This window comes from Seriola aureovittata, chromosome 11 (genome assembly GCF_021018895.1).
Source record: "Seriola aureovittata isolate HTS-2021-v1 ecotype China chromosome 11, ASM2101889v1, whole genome shotgun sequence".
NCBI classification, from domain to species: Eukaryota; Metazoa; Chordata; class Actinopteri; order Carangiformes; family Carangidae; genus Seriola; species Seriola aureovittata.
In genome coordinates this window covers 16,307,500-16,326,622 of record NC_079374.1, presented here as the reverse complement: position 1 = coordinate 16,326,622, position 19,123 = coordinate 16,307,500, and the positions used below count along the sequence as shown (strand labels likewise).

At 40.5% G+C, this 19,123-nt stretch overlaps 1 protein-coding gene across 2 annotated transcripts; it reads right to left on the bottom strand.

Moving 5' to 3' along the window:
- Positions 1 to 4,447: 4,447 nt before the first annotated feature.
- sona (SON DNA and RNA binding protein a) lies at positions 4,448 to 18,483 on the bottom strand. 2 transcript variants are annotated; one of them, XM_056389280.1, is made up of 10 exons: positions 18,330 to 18,483; positions 15,932 to 16,028; positions 15,200 to 15,407; positions 13,921 to 13,997; positions 11,945 to 13,789; positions 11,180 to 11,579; positions 10,184 to 10,701; positions 9,505 to 9,992; positions 9,209 to 9,302; positions 4,448 to 7,039 (listed from the first exon to the last, which is right to left on the bottom strand). In XM_056389280.1, exons 2-9 carry the CDS (start codon positions 15,957 to 15,959, stop codon positions 9,228 to 9,230), a joined length of 3,639 nt encoding a protein of 1,212 aa, XP_056245255.1. In that variant the 5' UTR covers positions 15,960 to 16,028; positions 18,330 to 18,483; the 3' UTR covers positions 4,448 to 7,039; positions 9,209 to 9,227. The 2 variants fall into 2 exon arrangements, with proteins under 2 accessions (XP_056245255.1, XP_056245257.1); XM_056389282.1 differs by lacking the exon at positions 18,330 to 18,483 and adding an exon at positions 18,103 to 18,228.
- Positions 18,484 to 19,123: the final 640 nt, after the last annotated feature.

The window sequence follows — 19,123 nt, the reverse complement described above, 5'->3', positions numbered from 1 at the left end:
GTGGTGATAAGGATAAGTGTAATTAACCTGAGACACATATACGTGCGTACGCAATGGTACAATCAGATTTAAATTTGCATGTTTTCAGATGTTGTGTTTATCTTACTATTGCACGTGTTGTGTAGCATTTGAGCCTTCAGATACTTCTTGTCATATGAATACTAACCATAAATGTCTTTGACATGAATGTCTTTGAAGAATTTCCTTTGAACATTTTAGTATTCTTAGCAAATGTGCAAACTTATACATATTTAAATCTTCAATTTGACCAAGATATCGCCTGATAAAATGGAAAATGAAAAGGATATTTTTTGAGATTGCATTTTTACTTTTCAGTTCACATGAATATTTGAAACGGGTTAACTTCACACATCCATAAATTAAGTCTATAGTTGCTCCCTCCCTGTGCTCTCATGAAATATTCAGGCATGAATGCAACATGTGTGTTTTCAATCATGTAGATGTAGATATTCACGTAGGCTACCAGTGTTGCAGCAGAATCTCCTGCTTTTGTTCAGTTTTGGATTCTGCCCTATCAAGGACAGTGACACACACACACTTGAACTGAAATGTGCACACACACAGTTTTGACAGCACAATAAAAACGGCAAGTACAGTCAAAGTCACAACCTTTGCTTTACTCCGACCAGTACACGGCCCCTTACAGACACATCTCACTTGATTCTCTTGGCAGTGCTCCAAATCCTCCTCAGTAAAATTAGGCATCTTATTTTCTCTTTTGTTCTCGGTTTTCCCCCTCTTTTCTCTTCACTCCTCAGCTTTTATCTCGCCGAGCCTCTCATTCCTATCAAATCCTCTTTTCTCCTTTTCTCTTTCCTGTCGCTGTTGTCTTCGTTAGTCTGTCTCACATTGTAGTGAAACAAGTTCCACTCTGATCCAGAACTCCACCATGGGCTGAATTCATCGGCTTATCCACTGTGTGTACGTGTGCATGCGCATGTGTGTGTGTGTGAGTGTGTGTGAGTGGAGTGTGAAGCGATGCTGTGAGAGAAAAGTGTGCTTTGAAAATGGAAAGCAAGAGGGAGTGAGAGGAAATTTGTGTACGTGACCTCCTTTCCTGGATGCTTGACAGAATGGGTAGAGAGCTTGGATTGGGTGGTCGTTGCAAAGCACTCAGCCATCCATCGACCGACAGCCATTGATCTGCAAAATCCAATGACTCACTAGCTGCTCGGTATGCAACCCACATACAGTTCATATACATGCAAACGCAAGTGCTGTGTGTAAACAAGCGCACATGCAGATGCTGATAGGAAGGCCTATAAGTGTAATTACTGATTAATGTAATTACAGTCCACATATTACATGAGTATAATTGGCCATGACTATTAAACTGAGTTACTCTTTCAGAGTTTGTAGATTGCTAACCCACACACAGTAATTACAAAAACAACACTGGAAAGTAAAGGTGGAATTAAAATACTGGCTCTGCATTCCTAATTAAAGCATTTGTCGCAGTTGTCCTTTTCTTTACTGACTGTATGAAATGTATTAGTGGTGAGGCGAGTCACAAAAGGGGGAGGGTTAAAAAGAGAGTAGTCCGACTTTTTTTTTTTCTTGCAGAGCAGGTAAAGATCTTCTGACTTTAACTCATTCTGGATTTAAATTTAATTTCTCTTCCCTTTTGAGATTAATCATATGAATATAAATCAAACAGTTTTACATCAAATAAAAAAGGGGGAAAAAATGCATTGTGTGCACCATGGGCAATAAAGGTGCTCTTGGCATTAGTATAATACCAGCCTGTTCCCAGTTCACTCATTTGATGGCTGTAATAATTTTTTTTTTAAGCAGAGTAGATAATGGCCGCATTTTCACCATTTTGTTGTGTTTGCCATGAATATATTGTTTTGAGATCTTGGAGAGAAGGTTTTACATTGGGTATTGTCTCGGGGAGGGTCCAGCAAAAAGTATGTATAACACTGAGGAGGGTCTCATTTAAGATTCAATATTTTCATATCCCTACTTTTCTCTATAATACTATAACACTACAGTGCTATATAAAACTTTATTTTGGAGGTAAACCAACTATGCATTGAATGTGCAGTATGCATGAATATGTGCGCTCACTCACTAACACACTTAAATAATGTTGTGAATGAACAAATGTTGCACATGTTGGATTCACTTCACTGCTTCCTGTCCTCCATTTCGACAACAAACTTTAAGGTAAAGTTGAAACAAAAAAAAAATTGACATGGTCTCCAAACTTAACTCTTGAGGGAAAAACAAAGTTTAAACTGACAAATGATTGACAATCACCATCACAACAAGCAAACAAAATAAGAAGTTGTTCCACCCATGAAAGATTGAAGTGATGAAAGAAGAAAGCGGAACAGTTTAAGGCTTTTCTTTCCTTTTCTTTGGGGTTTGTGTCATTTGAAGAGGAAAACTATCCACGGCACTGTTCAGTCCAGAGCCCTTAATCCATGACTATGGTAATGATTGTATTTTTTTTTTTATCTCAGTGTATGCCATGTTGATCTCACTGTGGAGCTTCTAGCCTTTTTTTATGTAACTCACTGAGCAAATCTACAGATTAAAACCTTTTAAGCTTTCTTCATGAATATTGCCCTGGGTTACTCGTCTTTACTCGACATCTGAGTCGATCAGAAAACTTGCAATCTGAAAATAAAGTGTTTGATATGTCAAAGCCTCTAACCTACTTAACTTACTGCCCACTGTTCTGTTAGAGGTTTACTCTCAAGTGTTATAATGCTCATTTTGTTGCTATGGAAGCTCTAAAATTGCCTGTTTGTGATTTCACAGTTAACGTGTCTTGATTAAAGGCTTTGGAAATGTATTTACTCACTGTTCTCCACAGTAAAAAATACAGTACAAAGAGAAAGTGCACCACTTGTAGGAGGGTTTCGTAACTGCAGGTGGGTTTTTTTTCTGAAACTGCAAGAGTCAAAGGAAAACCAGGAAATACATCGGCCTCCCAGACTGCATTTCCCAAACAACATTCCCATAGATACATATTTACTTTTATCTATCTTTATCTTTGTCTTACACAAACAAACACATGTGCCAAATCGATGAAGTAAACAGTCAGGTTGTGCTGTTGGGGTTCATTATAGGTCTGAAACCTCAGTGCACAACTGAACCCATTCACACCTGGCAGTACCTGATGCTAATTTTAAACAAAGGAAACTCCCAGGAAGCTTCCAGCACTGTGCTAACCAGTTTTCTCCATATGTTTTAAATCACATCATGTTTGCTTATAGTATTTTGTCATGGGGTATGCCGCACAGCACAGCACTGCACATATGGCTACTACAACTCTATTCCTATCGTGTCAAATTAAAGTAATTACACCTTTAATCATGAAATAGGCTGTGTGGAACTATGTTGTCAGCTTAGCACTAGTACTGTCAATTATAATTTGATCAAAAATAATGTGCGTAGAAAAGGACACTGACACGTTTAGACGAGCACTCAAAGCCAAACAAAACAAAACTGGGTCCCTCCTCATCTTTACCAAAATTCTATTTCTATGCTTTCTTAGGTCGGTCATTTGGAAAGACATCTAGGACCTCCGCCCAAAAAAGGCTTTAAAATATAAGTATACAAAGCTTGACATCTAACATATGTTTTAAAGCAATATACTCACTACTACTCTGACATTAAATTCTGATGAAATTCACTTTTAAAATACAGTTTATCCAACTCCAGTGACATTTCTGAAATGACACTCCACCATGGTTTTTAAAACAAGCTGCAGCCTATTCATCCTCTGTGAAACAAGTTTCAGTCTGTCTTGATGTTTTCCCATCTGCAAATTTACAAACTGTTTCATCACAAAGTCCACTAGGTGGAACCAGAGGACAGTTGATTGAGCATCAAGCAACGTATTCATTTCTAACTCATGGTTTGAAAAATTGAATTCATTTAAGATAATTATGTCTCAGTATATAAAAAGCTCAATTGATTACTAAACAATGTAATCTACTTCATGTACTTTGTTTCAATATAAAATCAGAGAACTAGTTTGAAGAGTAGTGTTTTAATGTATCTTTCACTAGATATTTAAAATATATAATGCTTTATATTGACTGCATATATTATATGGTACCTTGATAAATTTCAATAAATCTAATCTCACTATAACCTTTTCAGCCCAATGTAAAGCATCTACATCACACAGCTTTAAATCAATTTGATCAAGTAAATGATGAACAGAAAGAACTGCCTATAAAAGTGCTTTTAAAAACTAATGCTTGTTTGTCATAAGTTCATGAGTAAATACACAGTCCTCTACAACTGTTTGTAAAAATGAATCCAATCATCTTCATCACAATCGTCGACCAGCCTAAACTCAACTGTATTCCCCTTTCCATTTCTAGAAGGCATTCAGTGTTTAAATGTGAAGTGACACATTATGAACCTGACTTAAGTGAACATAGCACACAAAGACAAGAATAAATACAGATCACTGAGGTTTTTAATAATCATCAACACATTTATGTACAAAGCAAGCGGTGTCATATTCAAATGACCAAAAAAATGAATCCTAAAATGCTTTTTTTTGTCATTAAAACAGTTAAAGATTACCCCAGGGAATCAATTCACCAGTCACTTTTGGTACAGAGTCAGTATAGTTACAGTCTGACAAAATTGTCACAGATTATCTTCAAAAGTTAAACAGCCCTGGGTATAGAAAAATGACATAGGAGGATGGATCCAGATTTTGAAAATAAATGAGAATTATGAGTGCAAGATTCACTAAAAACCAGAAAAACCTCATCCCTGCCAGTTTCCCCGAAAGCACCAAGATCGTCTTTGTTCTTCAGTTATCCAATGGGACAAATGCTTACAGTGAAACATGGACCCTGTTTACTCACACAAAGAACCAAATACAGGCCAGGGTAACAGTATCTACATGTAAAAAAGATATTAATTATATGAATGGATTAAATGAAAAGGGGCTTGTTGGGTCTTTCATTAGGTTTGCACATTACTACGTGTTCAGTTCTCTATAACAATTCTCTATTTGCCACCTGAATACAATGCTGCAAGATGATTAAATTTTATGTGGTTATAACTCCTTGTTCAAAAAAATCAAATTGAGACAAAGAACCTGATTGTCTAACACACAAAAACATCTAACAGTGTCACAGCCTGGGACACACTCAACTGTCTGTCTTCAACCCCATTACCACTTCTCGTAATTTGTCACCCTCAGTGTAATAACATGAATTATCATCTTCTTGTGTACCTCTAAAAAATGACAAAAATGGAATTTATGTATTAATAATGTAAACAGCCTAACAGAAAGACCAAAGTCTCTCTAAAGTGTATTCAAAAACTGTTTTTAATCATGTATTCTATCACACAGTGAAACAAGAATTACTTCCTTTTACAGTATTAAGAGAATTTGCATTTTCATCCCTCCCATTCCTTATCAGGAATGTTGGATGGATGGATTTTTTACCACTAGTCTCAAGTATTATGGCAGGTACTGTGCTGTGGGCAAGGTCCCAACAACTAGGACATCCAAGACATCCAACAAACCAGCATTGCTTTAAAATGACGCTCCGAAAATCAAACCCAGATGAAAAATGATAGAAACACAGACCTTGCAATTGTTTCTTCTAATTTTAAAATTGCATGATGGCAATTCCCAGAAAATAAAAATATATGATATGTTTTCTATGTATCTTTAAGAACCAGTATATAGGATTTAGGGGATCTATTGGCAAAAATATAACATTAATGTTTTCATTGGTGTATAAGCACCTGAAATTAAGAATTGATGTCTTTTTATGGTGCTTAGTAGGTAATAGGGATAATAGGGATCGGGTCCTCTTCTACAAAGCTTGCCATGTTGCATCGCCATGTTTCTACAGTAGCCCAGAGCAGATAATTTAAACACTGACTCCAAAGTGGGCCTTTCACATTTTTGTGTTACCTGAAAGCCACCGTAGGTTCTCCTACTCGCCTGGAAAGGGAGGGGAGAGAGGAGGGGTATTCAGTTGGTTGCAATCTGCAATCTCCCTGCTAGAGTCCACTAAATCCTACACACGAGTCCTTTAAATTATATCTTTAGGTCTTCTGCAAAACACAGAACAATGCGTGTTAGGATGTTTGTGTTAAGACTGTGGCAGATTAAATGTTGATTCAAATCTACAGCAAACATGTTTCCTGGTTAAATCCCAACAAAGCCCAAATGAAAGAGGAGGTTAGAGTCAAAGATTAGCTTGATGTCATTTAAAATATAGGTAAGGAAATTCACACCCAGGGCAGTACTAACTGAATTAGTTGTTTTGTGAATAGAGATGATCATTTTTGTGGTAGTCAAATTTCAAACTTTATTCTTTTATCAGCCAATGTATTCATTTATTCCCTTCCTTCAAAATAATCAGATCTGGCATCCTGTTCCAGGATTCACAACATGTTGACACTCTCTTGCCCTGGAGACCTAGGCTTATGAAAACAAATCACGTGAGGATCTACCAAAACTTTGTCTGCATTATTTGTTTATAAAAACAGGGACTAGAGGTAACCAAGGGAATACAGCAGAACAAGGAAGCAATCTCCACTCAACACAATCCTTTAAGAAAGCATAAAAGTAAAACAAATTTAGAGAAACTAATCTTTTACAAAAACACTTGCGCCACTAGTTAGTTGTGTTTGTTTCCTCTTCAGTCTTTACAACAGTGACTGCTTGAATGAGCAGCAACGCTGAGGGATGGGTGGTCAAAGTCACTATATACACACACACAGATTCACTTTACAGTCATACAACTGTGCACACGTCAGCATGTCCAGTTTTCTCAGTGGTATCACAGGTGACAGTCTGCCATTCTCTCACACACACAGAAACAAACTGGGGAGCTGAGGGGGGCAGTGGCTGGTGCCGGTGCTCCTATATCATAACTGTGATAATTAGGGTGCTCTTCTTCTGGGTGGTTTACGAGACTCAGTCAGGATATCTGGCTGCCAGAGGGAACTGTGGAAAGGTAGGTCCCTCCTGTGAAGCATTTTTTACATTTTCCTTCAGTCCTTCGATGTGTGGCTGTGTGCAGAGAAAGAGAGAGGAGACATGGTCAAAGTGTGAACAGTTTGTCTAATAAGCTTGTATTAATTAATGACACAATCATCAATAAATGTGTAAAGATGACATCATTAGGCTTCATTCATAACTTCATAACTACTGCTGGTCTACATAATATTGAGAGGAACAGTTTAGTGGGAGGAAAGGCTGATAGCATTTTCTTTGTTAGCAAACATGAAGCAAGAGTTAATCTGTCTGAATAGCACAGAGAAAGAGAACTACTGTTTAGGGAGTTTGGTGCACTGCTCAAATTATCCAGTATCTTGGCAAAAACTGGCACAAAAAACATGTGTCTCAGTTAACACATGATGGTGGGAATGTTTAAACTTGAGATATGGTTGATGAGTGGAATTATTATAAAGCTAACAACTGCACTTTGCAATAATGGATGCTACAGTGCAGTATTAAAGTAGTATTAAATAATTGTAGTACAAAGCTTATTGTCAGGTGTCAAATAAAATAACTAGTGGGCCAAGATCAGCAGGGAGTTATACACAACCAAAAACCAGAATGTTGACGTTGGCACGGTGCATTTCAAATGAAATGAGGAAACATCTCAAACTTATCTAAGCACCTCAAAGACAGGTATCCAGATCTGTACGTAGAATTCAGGGTGAGTGAGTTTCAGTTGTTAACTTTATATCAACAACATGTCGTCAAAATGTTCATATCCTTAAAAATCGCCATTGTTTCTTGCGAATTGCGACAGCTGACATCTGTCGTAGCAATGCTCCACATATAATGTTCACAAAGGCTAATGTTAGCTTGTTTGGTGAACATAGTGACAGCTCATAATGTGGCTGTGTGCTCACCACATTAGTAGGCATCGCCATTCAGTCTCAATCAAAATATAATGTTGACTTTTTTGAATGAATATTTTCACACCATTAGTCTGTCACATTGTAAGCAGGGTTTTGTCCTGCATAGAGAATTACGAGAGAGCTTCCTCCATCTAATTTCGTGCTGCCTCCAGCTCTAGATAAACTCTTCTTTCGAACAAGCGTTTCACTCAGTGGATTTCTCTCATTTGTAACAGCGCTATATTGTAATCAGCACAGCGCACCAGGAAATGCACTGCTAAAACTACAGTAGAAGAAAAGAAAATTCCTCCAAAGAGGATCTGTTTTCTCCCAACTGCAAATATGTGTCAGGCAGCAGAACCTGATGTTTCGTGGTTGTGAAAACAGATGAATATTGTTTCTTTTGCATCCAAGCACGTCAAATTTCTCCAGGGGCTCTCGAGGACGAGAATCATGAGGGCAGATGAAACAGTGCAGTCATCACTGATTGTTACAGGCAGTTAAAAAGTAATAATTCATGACAAGATGTGGTAAATTTGTCAGGTTTGGAAGTAATGCACAGTCCCTTCCACTTCTTGTGGAATTGACTGCAGATCACAGTCTGTGTGCAGGATGAGGGTATTTAGTTGCCAAGTCTTGCCAAGACTTTCCTTGATTTTGCCAGAAACTTTTCTCAAATCAGCCAAATATTAGATGGAAAAATATTCAACTGGTGCAGATTAAAAAAATTCTAGGGACACTAACAGTTAATTTGTAAACGTGACACTAAGGCAGGAAAGGTTTTTTGTAGGGCTGAAGGAATATATTATGTTCATTCTTTTAATTCATTGATTGATCAGTTGATTCAATTAATCGTTTAATTTAGTCTTATGATGTCATGAAATTGTGCAGAATGCATAAGGTAATATCTAAATTGTTGAACTGTTTATGAATTTGTTTATTGTCCTTTTGTAAATTGCTCAGGATTCACTAGAACTCCCTGAAAGTTCTTGCTGAAAGACAAAAGTGGACCAATAAGCATTTAACTGATACAGTGCGTTAAAATAAATGAGTTCATTTCAAATTGAGATAGCGGATGAATATTTTTCTACTGGACAATTATCAATTGGAGAAGGTTGACATTAATTTAATAAGCTTAAAAGTGTAAATACACAAGTATAATTCAGTTGCTGAAAAAGACTCATATTCGTAAATATCAAGTTTGGAAAAGAGAACCACAGCATGCCAAGTGCTTTTTAATCCAACGCCCCCACAATGGAATAAACGTGAAATTAAAAAACACTGATAAAGAATCACGATGAAATGGAAGAATAAAGATTGGAAATTTTACCGTGAGGGATTGGCGGTTTTTAGCTTTCATCATCTGAGACATGGGGTTTAGCAATGGCCATCTCCTCCTTGCTATTTGCAATCATCTTACACTTCTACAAAACAGAGAAAAACACATCCGTTACTTAGTACAGGTACTGTATGCACATATACAGCCACAAACACAAAACCACATTACTCACTCTTCAACATTCTTACATTCAACAATGTTTCGTTCAAACATTTACATTAACTTTATAATTATTGTCGATCAATAACATGCTTTAACACAGACCAATTCACCCCCCACCCATTTACCTCAGTAAGCTCTTTGATGGTGTGTATGTTAGCCTGCTGAGTGACCTTCCTCTTTGCTTCCTCGATGTGGTCCAGGTTAAGGGTTGGTGTTGGGGGGGCGAGGCAGGGGGGAGGCTTGTTAGTGATGGTGGGAAGTGGGGCAAGGGGAGGCATGGCCGCAAGGGCACCCATGTTGGTCAAGGCAGCTGTCATAGTAGCCGCTGTCATACTTGCCATAGCGGCACTCATGGTGATGTTTGACATGCTGGGCATTCCGGGAATATTGGGTATCCCCATTGGACCCATGTTGGGCATATTCGGCATGTTGGGCATCCCCATGCCCATTGGGAGAGGTAAAGGTAGAGGTAAGGAGAGGGGGGCAGGAGATGGAGTGGGTAGAGGGAGCTGGAGGATGGCTTTTGGCCGAAGACTCTCAGGAATGGGAACCCCCGCCTTCGCACACATGGCAGCAGCATTAGCCTTAGCTATCTCCAGCAGCTGGTCCTTATCTGAACACAGGGCAATAGGGCATAGAGAGGGTGGATGGAGAGGAAAATAAGGCAACATTAAGCATAAGAGCACTCTACAACAAATCATAAAACAAAATCACGTTAAATTATGACATGAATGTTGATATAGAATCATAAATGTAAGCATTAACTGTCTTTCATTGTCATTGGTAACTATCTAATTGTTTTACCCAGTTCAGTGAGCCGTGGAGGAGTCTTGCTGGTGCTGCGTCTTGTCCGCGACCCTGAGCGGCGCTGTTTGCGCAGAATGAGAACTGGGGAGTGGCTAGGTTCCCTCTTCCACCTATCCCGTCTATCGAACGAACGACTGCGAAACACTGGGCGCCTCCCTCGACCCCTCGATCTAGACCTGCGTCTACGATCGGAGGAACGAGACCTAGATCGCCTGCTTCTGTCTCCTGACCTAGACCTTTTCCTCCGGCCTGTGGAGCGGCTCTTGGATCGCTTGCTCCTCTCTGTGGACTTGGACCTCCTCCTCCCTCTGGTGTTAGGTGAACGGGTTCGCCTCTTGCGGGTTGGAGTGCGAGACTTGGACCGGCGGATTCTGGTTCGAGACTTGGAGGATGACCGTTTACGCCGTGTGGTGGAACGTGAGCGTGACCGCCGCCTCCGGGCAGGAGATTTAGACCGTCGCTTCTTCCTTTCTGATGGAGAGACAGATTCTCTTTTCCTCACTGGAGACTTGGACCTGAGGAAGGGTGAATGATATGACTGATTAATATTTGCACAGAATACTGCAACTTAATGCGGTGGGATAGCAGTTACAGAACAAGCAGAAGGCTATGTGTCTTACTTGTTAGTTACATTTACTAATGCAGCATGATTCCAGTTCATAACATCCAATACCTTTAAATAATTTAATTTAACGCTCTTTAACCTCCTAAGACCCGAGCTCTATTCTTTGCTATATAGGCTGATTGGGACCTGAGAAAAATGATGTCCACATATGAGGACATTAGTTTTAAATTTCGATTACTGAGTGGCAGTATAATATCCTCATATGTGGTCACCAGGCCCTTGTTGAGAAAAAGTTAGTATTGTGGTGTAGAGAACCCAAAATGTGAGGTCCACATATGTGGACGCCAGGTCCTAGGAGGTTAAGGACCAATAGAAACCCTCACTCAGGATGTACAAGGGGTGAATACACACACTAACACACCACAAACCTGGATTGCTTCTTTCTGGATGTAGACTTGGATGTTGATCGTCGACGCGATGAAGTTGAGCGTGAAAGTTTCCTGCGATCCGTAGGTGACCGTGACTTGGATAACTGCTTCTTCTGCACTGGAGATGCTGAAATGGAGGAGCTTCTCTGGCGTGTAGATGCCATTTTAACTGGAGATGAAGAATCCTCTTCTTCATCTGAGCCTTCTGAACAATCTGATCCATCTGGGTTAGGCTCTTTGGAACCAGACCTGGACCTGGAAACATCTCGTTCATTGGATGTACTGGTATGCTCCATCTGCTCCTTGTCATGGTTGGTTGCAAGCTGTTCCTGCAATTTATCTGAGGAGCTCCCAACTTGGGGACTGGAGGCAGCTGCTGAGGGCACGGGTTTCCAACCACCTGAATGATGCATGTTAAATGACATGGCATAAGACATGTTAGGACATTTTAAGAGAACAAAACACTTGAATTTATCCACATTATTCACTCATAAATATTCTCCACTTGGAAAATAAAAACAAACAAGGAGCATGATGTTAACCAGCAATTCTGATCAGCTTGGAGGAATTAGGGGACAAGAGTGACTTGATTGTAATTTGTCACTGGAATCTAATTATGAGTGGGGGCGATATGCGAGATAGGATTCACTTTTTTTCTACGATAGACAGAAGCTCTTGGTAACTGAGCAGATACAGCAATTATAGGAAGAAAATCAATTTGAGTTATGTTAGTTTGCCGGAAAACGTAGGATTGAAAAGTCTGACCTGTTGTAGCTGAAAGTCCTCCACTTTCTCCAGCTGTGTGCTCCGCCTTAGGAGAAGGAAACATCTTCGCTTTAACAGGAGAGGAAGATGTGGATCTGGCTGGGGAGCAGCTGCCAGACTGCCCATCACTTGACTCAGACCTGGACTTTGATCTGTTCAAGTCCACAGAGTCAGATTTGGATTTTGACCTTCTTCCACTCTTCTTGGGAGATTTGGACCTCTTTTTCCCAGGTAGTGGCGAGTGTGACTTTGACCGGTGCCTTCGTGACAACGAGCGGGATTTGGAGCGTTTACCAAACCTTGGTGGAGAACGACTTCTCCTGGCAGGGGTCCGAGAACGCCTTCTGACCGGCGACCTGGATTTAGACCGTCGTCGGGAGGGAGGGGTTCTAGATTTGGTCCGTTTGCGAGGACTCCTGGATCTGGAGCGACGGGTGCGCTTTAGGACGACAATGGAACGTGATCGAGTCCGCCTGCTCCTGCGGATCGACCGGGAGCGTGAACGGCGGGATCTGGGGGGTGGTGACCTCCTACGTCGAGACAAGGATCGACTCCTGGAACGTCTGCCTCCTGCGCGTCTTGCTGGTGTCCGCGACCTGGAGCGACGAACGGGACGTCTGGATCTAGAGCTGGAGCGACGGGTTCTAGTGACGGAGCGTGACCGCGAACGCCTGCCAACTGCACCACCTCGTCTGGGTGAGCGGGTCCTGGAGCGTCTTGTGCCTCCACGGGAACGTGACTCTGACCTTCGACTTCTCCTTGGAGACCGCGACAGAGAGGGGGATCTGCGACCACCACGTTTAGGGGATCGTGACACCTTTCTTTTAGGAGAGAGGGAACTCCGGCGTCGCTTTGGGGAAATAGACAAGGAATTTCTCCGCCGTTTAGGAGATTTGGACTTCTTTGGAGACCTTGTCACCTTCTTCTTGGGGGTGAGGGAGCGAGAGGTGGACCGGGACTGACACCTACCTCTCTTGGGAGATTTGGGCGACAGGGATAGCAACTTCTTCCTAGGTTTAGGAGACTGAGAGCGGGACAGCTGTCGACTCTTTAGAGGCGTTGCAGAGCGTTTTCCCTTTGAGGTTGACCTGGAATGGGTTCTTGACCGTTCTTTCATTGCTGTTTGACCACCAGACTGCTCCCTACTGGGACTAGGTGTTGGAGACTGACTATGACTTGAACCAGACCTTTTAATGTCTAGGCCCCTGGAAGGGGAAGGAGACCTGGACCTGGATGTATCATGTTCCTTGATCTTTGCCCTCTGAACTGAATTGGCCTGATCTTTCAGGCCTGGGTCATCTCTTGGGGTAGCACCTTCCTGTTTAGGGATGATGTCAGGCAGTTCGTGGGCATGGCTGAATGCACCATCTCCATGACCACCCTCTGTCTTAACCCTAACTGTCGTTGTCTGTGTCATCTCATCCAGGCCTGCAGAGGGTGACCTCATACCCTTCTCTGATCCATTGGTGTTATTGCCCTTCCCTTCCATAGAGGACACATCCATATTTGAAATCTCCTCTTTCTTCACTCCAAGCAATGCAGGTTTCTGCATGAGGATGGGAACCCCCTTCTCCTCCCCTCGTTTGCTTTTTGAACCCTGTTTAGGTACTGGTTCTTGCAAGTCAGATGCTCCAGCTGGCGAGTATTTGCCATCACCAGCTCCTTTACCTCCTTCACCTTCAGACTCAGAACCTGAAGCTGAGCTGCTTTCTGATGGGGATCGAGATGGGGATTTCTTTTCCTGCTTTTCCTGCTTTTCATCTTTCTTCCTCTTCTTTTTCTTCTTCTTGGCTGCATGTCTTTTGTGTTTTTTGGATTTTGAATCTCCCTCTGTGTCCACACGATCTGAGAGGAGAAATAATGATTAAAAAAAAAAAAAAAAACTTAAAAAAAAAAAAAATCAAACAAATAACAGGGTAATTAACCCCTTACTTTCTGAGGAAAATGAATTATGTTTGTGTGTGAGGATCCCGTACCTGTAATTACATCCCTTTTACCTTCCTCTTTCAGCCCAGCATGGTCTCCACCTCCAGCAGCTGCTGCCAGTCTGGCACTATGAACACAAGGAAGCATTTATTTACAAAATGTCCTTATTTCTGTAAAACTGAAGTTTCCAAAACAAAACAAGTTGCCACCTTTTCAATTTTGGTAAGGTGCAGAATCTTGTTTAGGTAGGCATAAAACTCCACTCAGCTGAACTTTTCTTAAGAAAAACTCCCCAGATAATATGGGATAAAACTTTTTTAAAACCATATTAGAGACAATTATATCTCTGTCAACATGTAGCTTGGTGCCTGTTTCACCCCACATTTCTACTCCAATTTGTTAACATTTTCTGTATGTAAATACATCAAGATTTCCCAGAAATGTATTCACTGCTATTGTTGAAAAAACACAGAAATGCATCATGTTATGGGGGTTTATGTTCAAAACTCATGAGCACAGCTCAAATATGAAATTCTGACTAAGAATAGACTAGAAACCATTGATGCTAAAATGTGTTTACTTTATCTCACTTTCTTAGATAAATTGAATCTCATAAAATGGGAAGAGGATGCTTAATTTTAGCCACGTTTAAACCAAAAAGTAACTTTTATCCAGGGACTTTTCTTCAAGAACTAAAAAGTTCCTGTGGCCCGTCTGCGTTTCCACCTCGCCTAAAGTCCAGGGAAGATTATGCAAATCAGGCCGACGACATATGGAAAAGCAATGGAGGTAAATGCACTACACCTCCAGTCCAGTATATCAAATACAGGACCATCATGTATTATACGAGATGATCCCGTACAATACGGGGTGGCAACCCTGGCTACCCCAGTTGTTGTGGTCCTTTATTTTTTGTGGTCCCGTTTGATTTTTTTTTTTTTTACCTTCTCTCGGGCCTGTCTCGCAGTGTGGTAAATAATGTTGAGCTCACCTGGTGCTCACTTGGTGCTGCAGGCTTTTAAACACGGTGGGTGAAATAAAATGCAGCGAGTACTCGACCAGTCAGAAATGTTCATCACTGCAGACCACACCCGCCAAAGTTCCTGAACCTTTGGAAAGTACTACCCCCCAACCAGGGACTTTTTTGGGGGTCTATCAATTACCCCCGAACTAAATTTAAACCCTGGTTACTGCGGTTGAAACGGGCATAGTTCCTCAAAAGGTTCCTGGTACCTGGGTTTCCTTCAGTGGAAACGCAGCTTCCGACTGAATACACCTATCAAGTCTCAGACAATAGTAAGGTATTTCAATTTTTAGAGCTTTCCATACCTGGCTCTGGTGGTTCGGACAGGTCTCGGTGGGGGTGGTGGTTCTACATCGGACTCTGCGCCAGATTCTGAACTGCTCTCCTTTTCCCCCTTCCTCCTCCTCTTTTTCTTCTTGCTCTTGTGTTTTCTGTGCTTCTTGTTTTTCTTATGGGGTGGCTCATTCACTTCCTTGGTATTCAAGTCATCTTTCTCTGGTGCCTCATCCTCACCTGCACAGGGCACCCAGTATTTCAGATTACACAAGTATTTGGCAAATGCATAACCTAGAGCAAGGTATTTCTTAAATTATCTGATTAGTGCTGCACTTTTACTGTATTTAAATTTAAAGGCTTGTGTTGATTATCACACACAGTTTAAGGTACACAGAGGGTAAGGTGATTCCATAACAAGCCATACCACAAGCTGTTATATTCCGGTGACTAAGGCTCAAAAGACGTAAACTCATCCAAGAGCATGCACACTGACATCTGTCCAACACAGAGTTTCTTGGAGATCAAAAATGCAGCTGGAGAGTTGTTTGGGGGGAAAAAGTCTGGCCAAGTCATTCAAATGTAACTTTCATGTGTTTTAAATAGTGACTGGACAATAATGGACTTTTATGATACAGTGGCATAAACTAAAAAAGTTAAACCTCAAATTTGTGGGGAATCTACATTAAAACAAACTAAATCAAAATCTAACTGGACAAAAATTTCAATGACGCAGATTTCTTTGTGTACTATCCATCACTCACCTGACGGGATGTCCACTGCACATTCCATTGTGCCGGTGCCCCTGATTTCGGAAAGTGGTCTCTTAATGTCACTCGTGTGCTGCTCCCTCAATCAAAACTAAGACAGGAAACAGAGTAACTGTAACTCAAGCAACAAAGACTGCAGCACCAACAAATGAAGTAGTACATATTTCATAGCCATGCTAGAACAAAATGTAAGTAACACCATCTTGGTTACATCAAGAAGTAGTAACATTTCACACAATGACATGTAAGGAAGGGTACTAAAGAACTTGATAAAACTGATATCCGTTTGGTCTGGAGCAAAACACCTGGGCATCCATGCGTCTGTCGTAATTTATATACATGTGGGGGACAAAATTAGAAACACCTCTCAGTATAACCAACAGTGCCACAAACTACAACCTCCAAAATGACTATGAAGCTGAATAAACACCTCTCTAAAACAGTTTAAAAACAAAAACATTAAAACCTCCACGAGGGCAGGAATTATTCCAAGTCAGTTGTAACAGACTGCTGCTGCAGAAGACCCCTCTGTGATTAAATGATGATTAAAACCAACAGTACAGTATAGAATTTCCTAAGAAGAAGATCCAAAGGATCAGGATTTCCAATTTTTGCAGTAATGAGGTGCAAAAAAATAAAAAACATAATACAATTAAAAGGCTGGACCATCAGTGTAGTCCTCCTGATCCAATTTGTGTCTCTGGCAAACCAAGTCTCATCCACTCTCCATTTAAACAAAAGGTTGTGTGATCAATACTGATATCAGAAGAACACCTTCCAGCCAATGTGATATTTAAAAACTTGTTGTCGTCTCACCACAAGAACTTATTTTTTCTGGTTAAGAACAACCTGGCTGTTTGGTTGGCAAACCAAACTAGCACATCTCTGAATACACAATAACCCCAGTGCTTAGATAAACCTACAGAATGCTTTAGCTGACAAGATTACTGAGAGGATAACAGGGTGAGTGAGTGATTACTCTTTACTTTTGATTTTACAATATGTAAACACACTTTACATTTAGTTTGCAGTGCACAATTTAGAAAGATTAAAATAAGTAAACAAGAAGTGTATATGTATGATGACTGCTAATAAATAAGATATCAGGGATAGAAGAGCCTGCAAGCATCTAAAGCTGCTAAGGACAAAATACTTATCTAGTCAGAGGTGTAACAGACTCAAACATGGTATACCAGCACCTAAATATAGGAGCACTGGTAGTATAAGCCAATAACCATCTAGAACAAACAGACCCCCTTGTAACCCAACAAAGGTTGCATTCCCAGCAATAACAACAGTGAGGTAGGATTGCTAATGCAAACAAAGTTATATATAAAGTATATACTCAAAACTCCATCAGATTTTATTCGACTCTCTCAAAGACAACTTAGTGTAACAACATTTGTTTTACCGTTGGCACGAGCTACTTTACATAAATAAAGATCTGGTTTGATTTATCTTTAAGACTTTTTTTGACCAAACCATGCGCTTTGCTGAAGAAAGTAGTCATCCTACAACCTTAAAGCTTAAACACGATCAACATTAGCCATGCCACCATACACACATAACGTGAGAAGTCCTGCTGTATTCAAACATTGGCAATGAAGCCACAGTCTAACACACTTTAATCACCCTTAGCCTTCATGTGCTGAAACCATTACCCCCCTTTACGCAATAATAACTTATCGGTAAACAACAATACTAAAATTGTAATACACCAACATTCAACGTTATGCGGCGTTTACCAACACATCTAATAAACATTGTTGCTTCAGTTAATGCTAAAGCTAACCATCAATGGTATGGCTGCCAGCATGTTATTTTAGATTTCATGTAACGTTAGTGCAATTAGCCCTTCTGTTCCCGATACATCATGTTACAGTGATAAAATACACGAAAACGCAATTGTTTACATGTTGACCAGAAGCTATATGGATAACAGAGGCGAACTGAGAAAAAGTTTTAAGCAACAAGAGACAGTTCATAAAGACGTTAGATAACGCCAAACATTGTCGGGCCTGCACTGCCACAGCTAGCGTTAACATCCATTCACAGATCACCGCAGCGGACATTAGCTAGCTAACGACATGTTAAGTCAATAAAACACCCACTCAGTGGTTTTTATAAAGCTGCTCTATTAAAGGCAAATTGTTCTGCACGCTTACCGATTAGACAAAGTATAAGCTGTAAGAGCCAAACATGCTGCCTGCAGACCGCGGCCTCAGCAGCGTTTCACTGCCAACACGTTCAGCTAGGACACTACCGCTAAGCTAGGTTAGCACGCTCATTGCTATTTAACTAGCTAGTTCGCTAACACACTTAGTTGCTACTTCTTTCACCAAAGCAGGTTCGTTCGCTCATCAAGGCTGTCTTTTCTTTAGCATATAATTACCCAGGTTGTGTTCGATGACTGCAGATCCTGTACAGAAAATACCAGATGGCTGCCGACCTAGAATGTGCGGGACTAAACAACCGCTGAATATGCTAACCGTCAACGTTAGCCAACTAACTGGTCCGCCATGATGGGAAAAGGTATCCCAACATGCCATGCTGCGCAGTTTGAATGGCGGCGTCACGGTCTCCTAGGAAACTCCACTACATGGTAGCAAACCGAGGCAAACTTCAGGATTGTGTTTTATGAGCAATGGCTGATCCGCTTTAATTCTTGTTGTTGTCTTGGTGAACATTATCCTATTTATTTTTTCATGCATTGTACGATGTCAAAAAAGCTCATCGTACCTGTACATATAAGCATGTACAATGAATGTATATGTATCTTGTCTTTTTTACTGTGCTTTGTTCACTTAATTTGAATTCAGACTCAGAGCTTTTGTTGCACTCAGCTTTTTGATGCACACATTTATATCGATTTTTCTCTGAGAGAAAAAACATTTTCACATTCAGCTACATTTTTATAGTTGAAATATAAACATAAACCTGACCTTGAACTATTTGACAGCATATTCATTTGTATGAATAAGTGGGAGAAAAGAATATCTGAAAAATATTAATTGGCCCAGCTGTTTGAAAGCTGCTGCCTAATAGCCACACATACTGTATAACAACAAAGTGATGTATGCAAAAGTGAAAGCCTATTTCTGTTCTCTCTTTTACCTTCTCTGGTTTTACTTTTCATTTTAACTGCAGTGGATAGAATCACATCTAATAGTACCAATCACCGACACA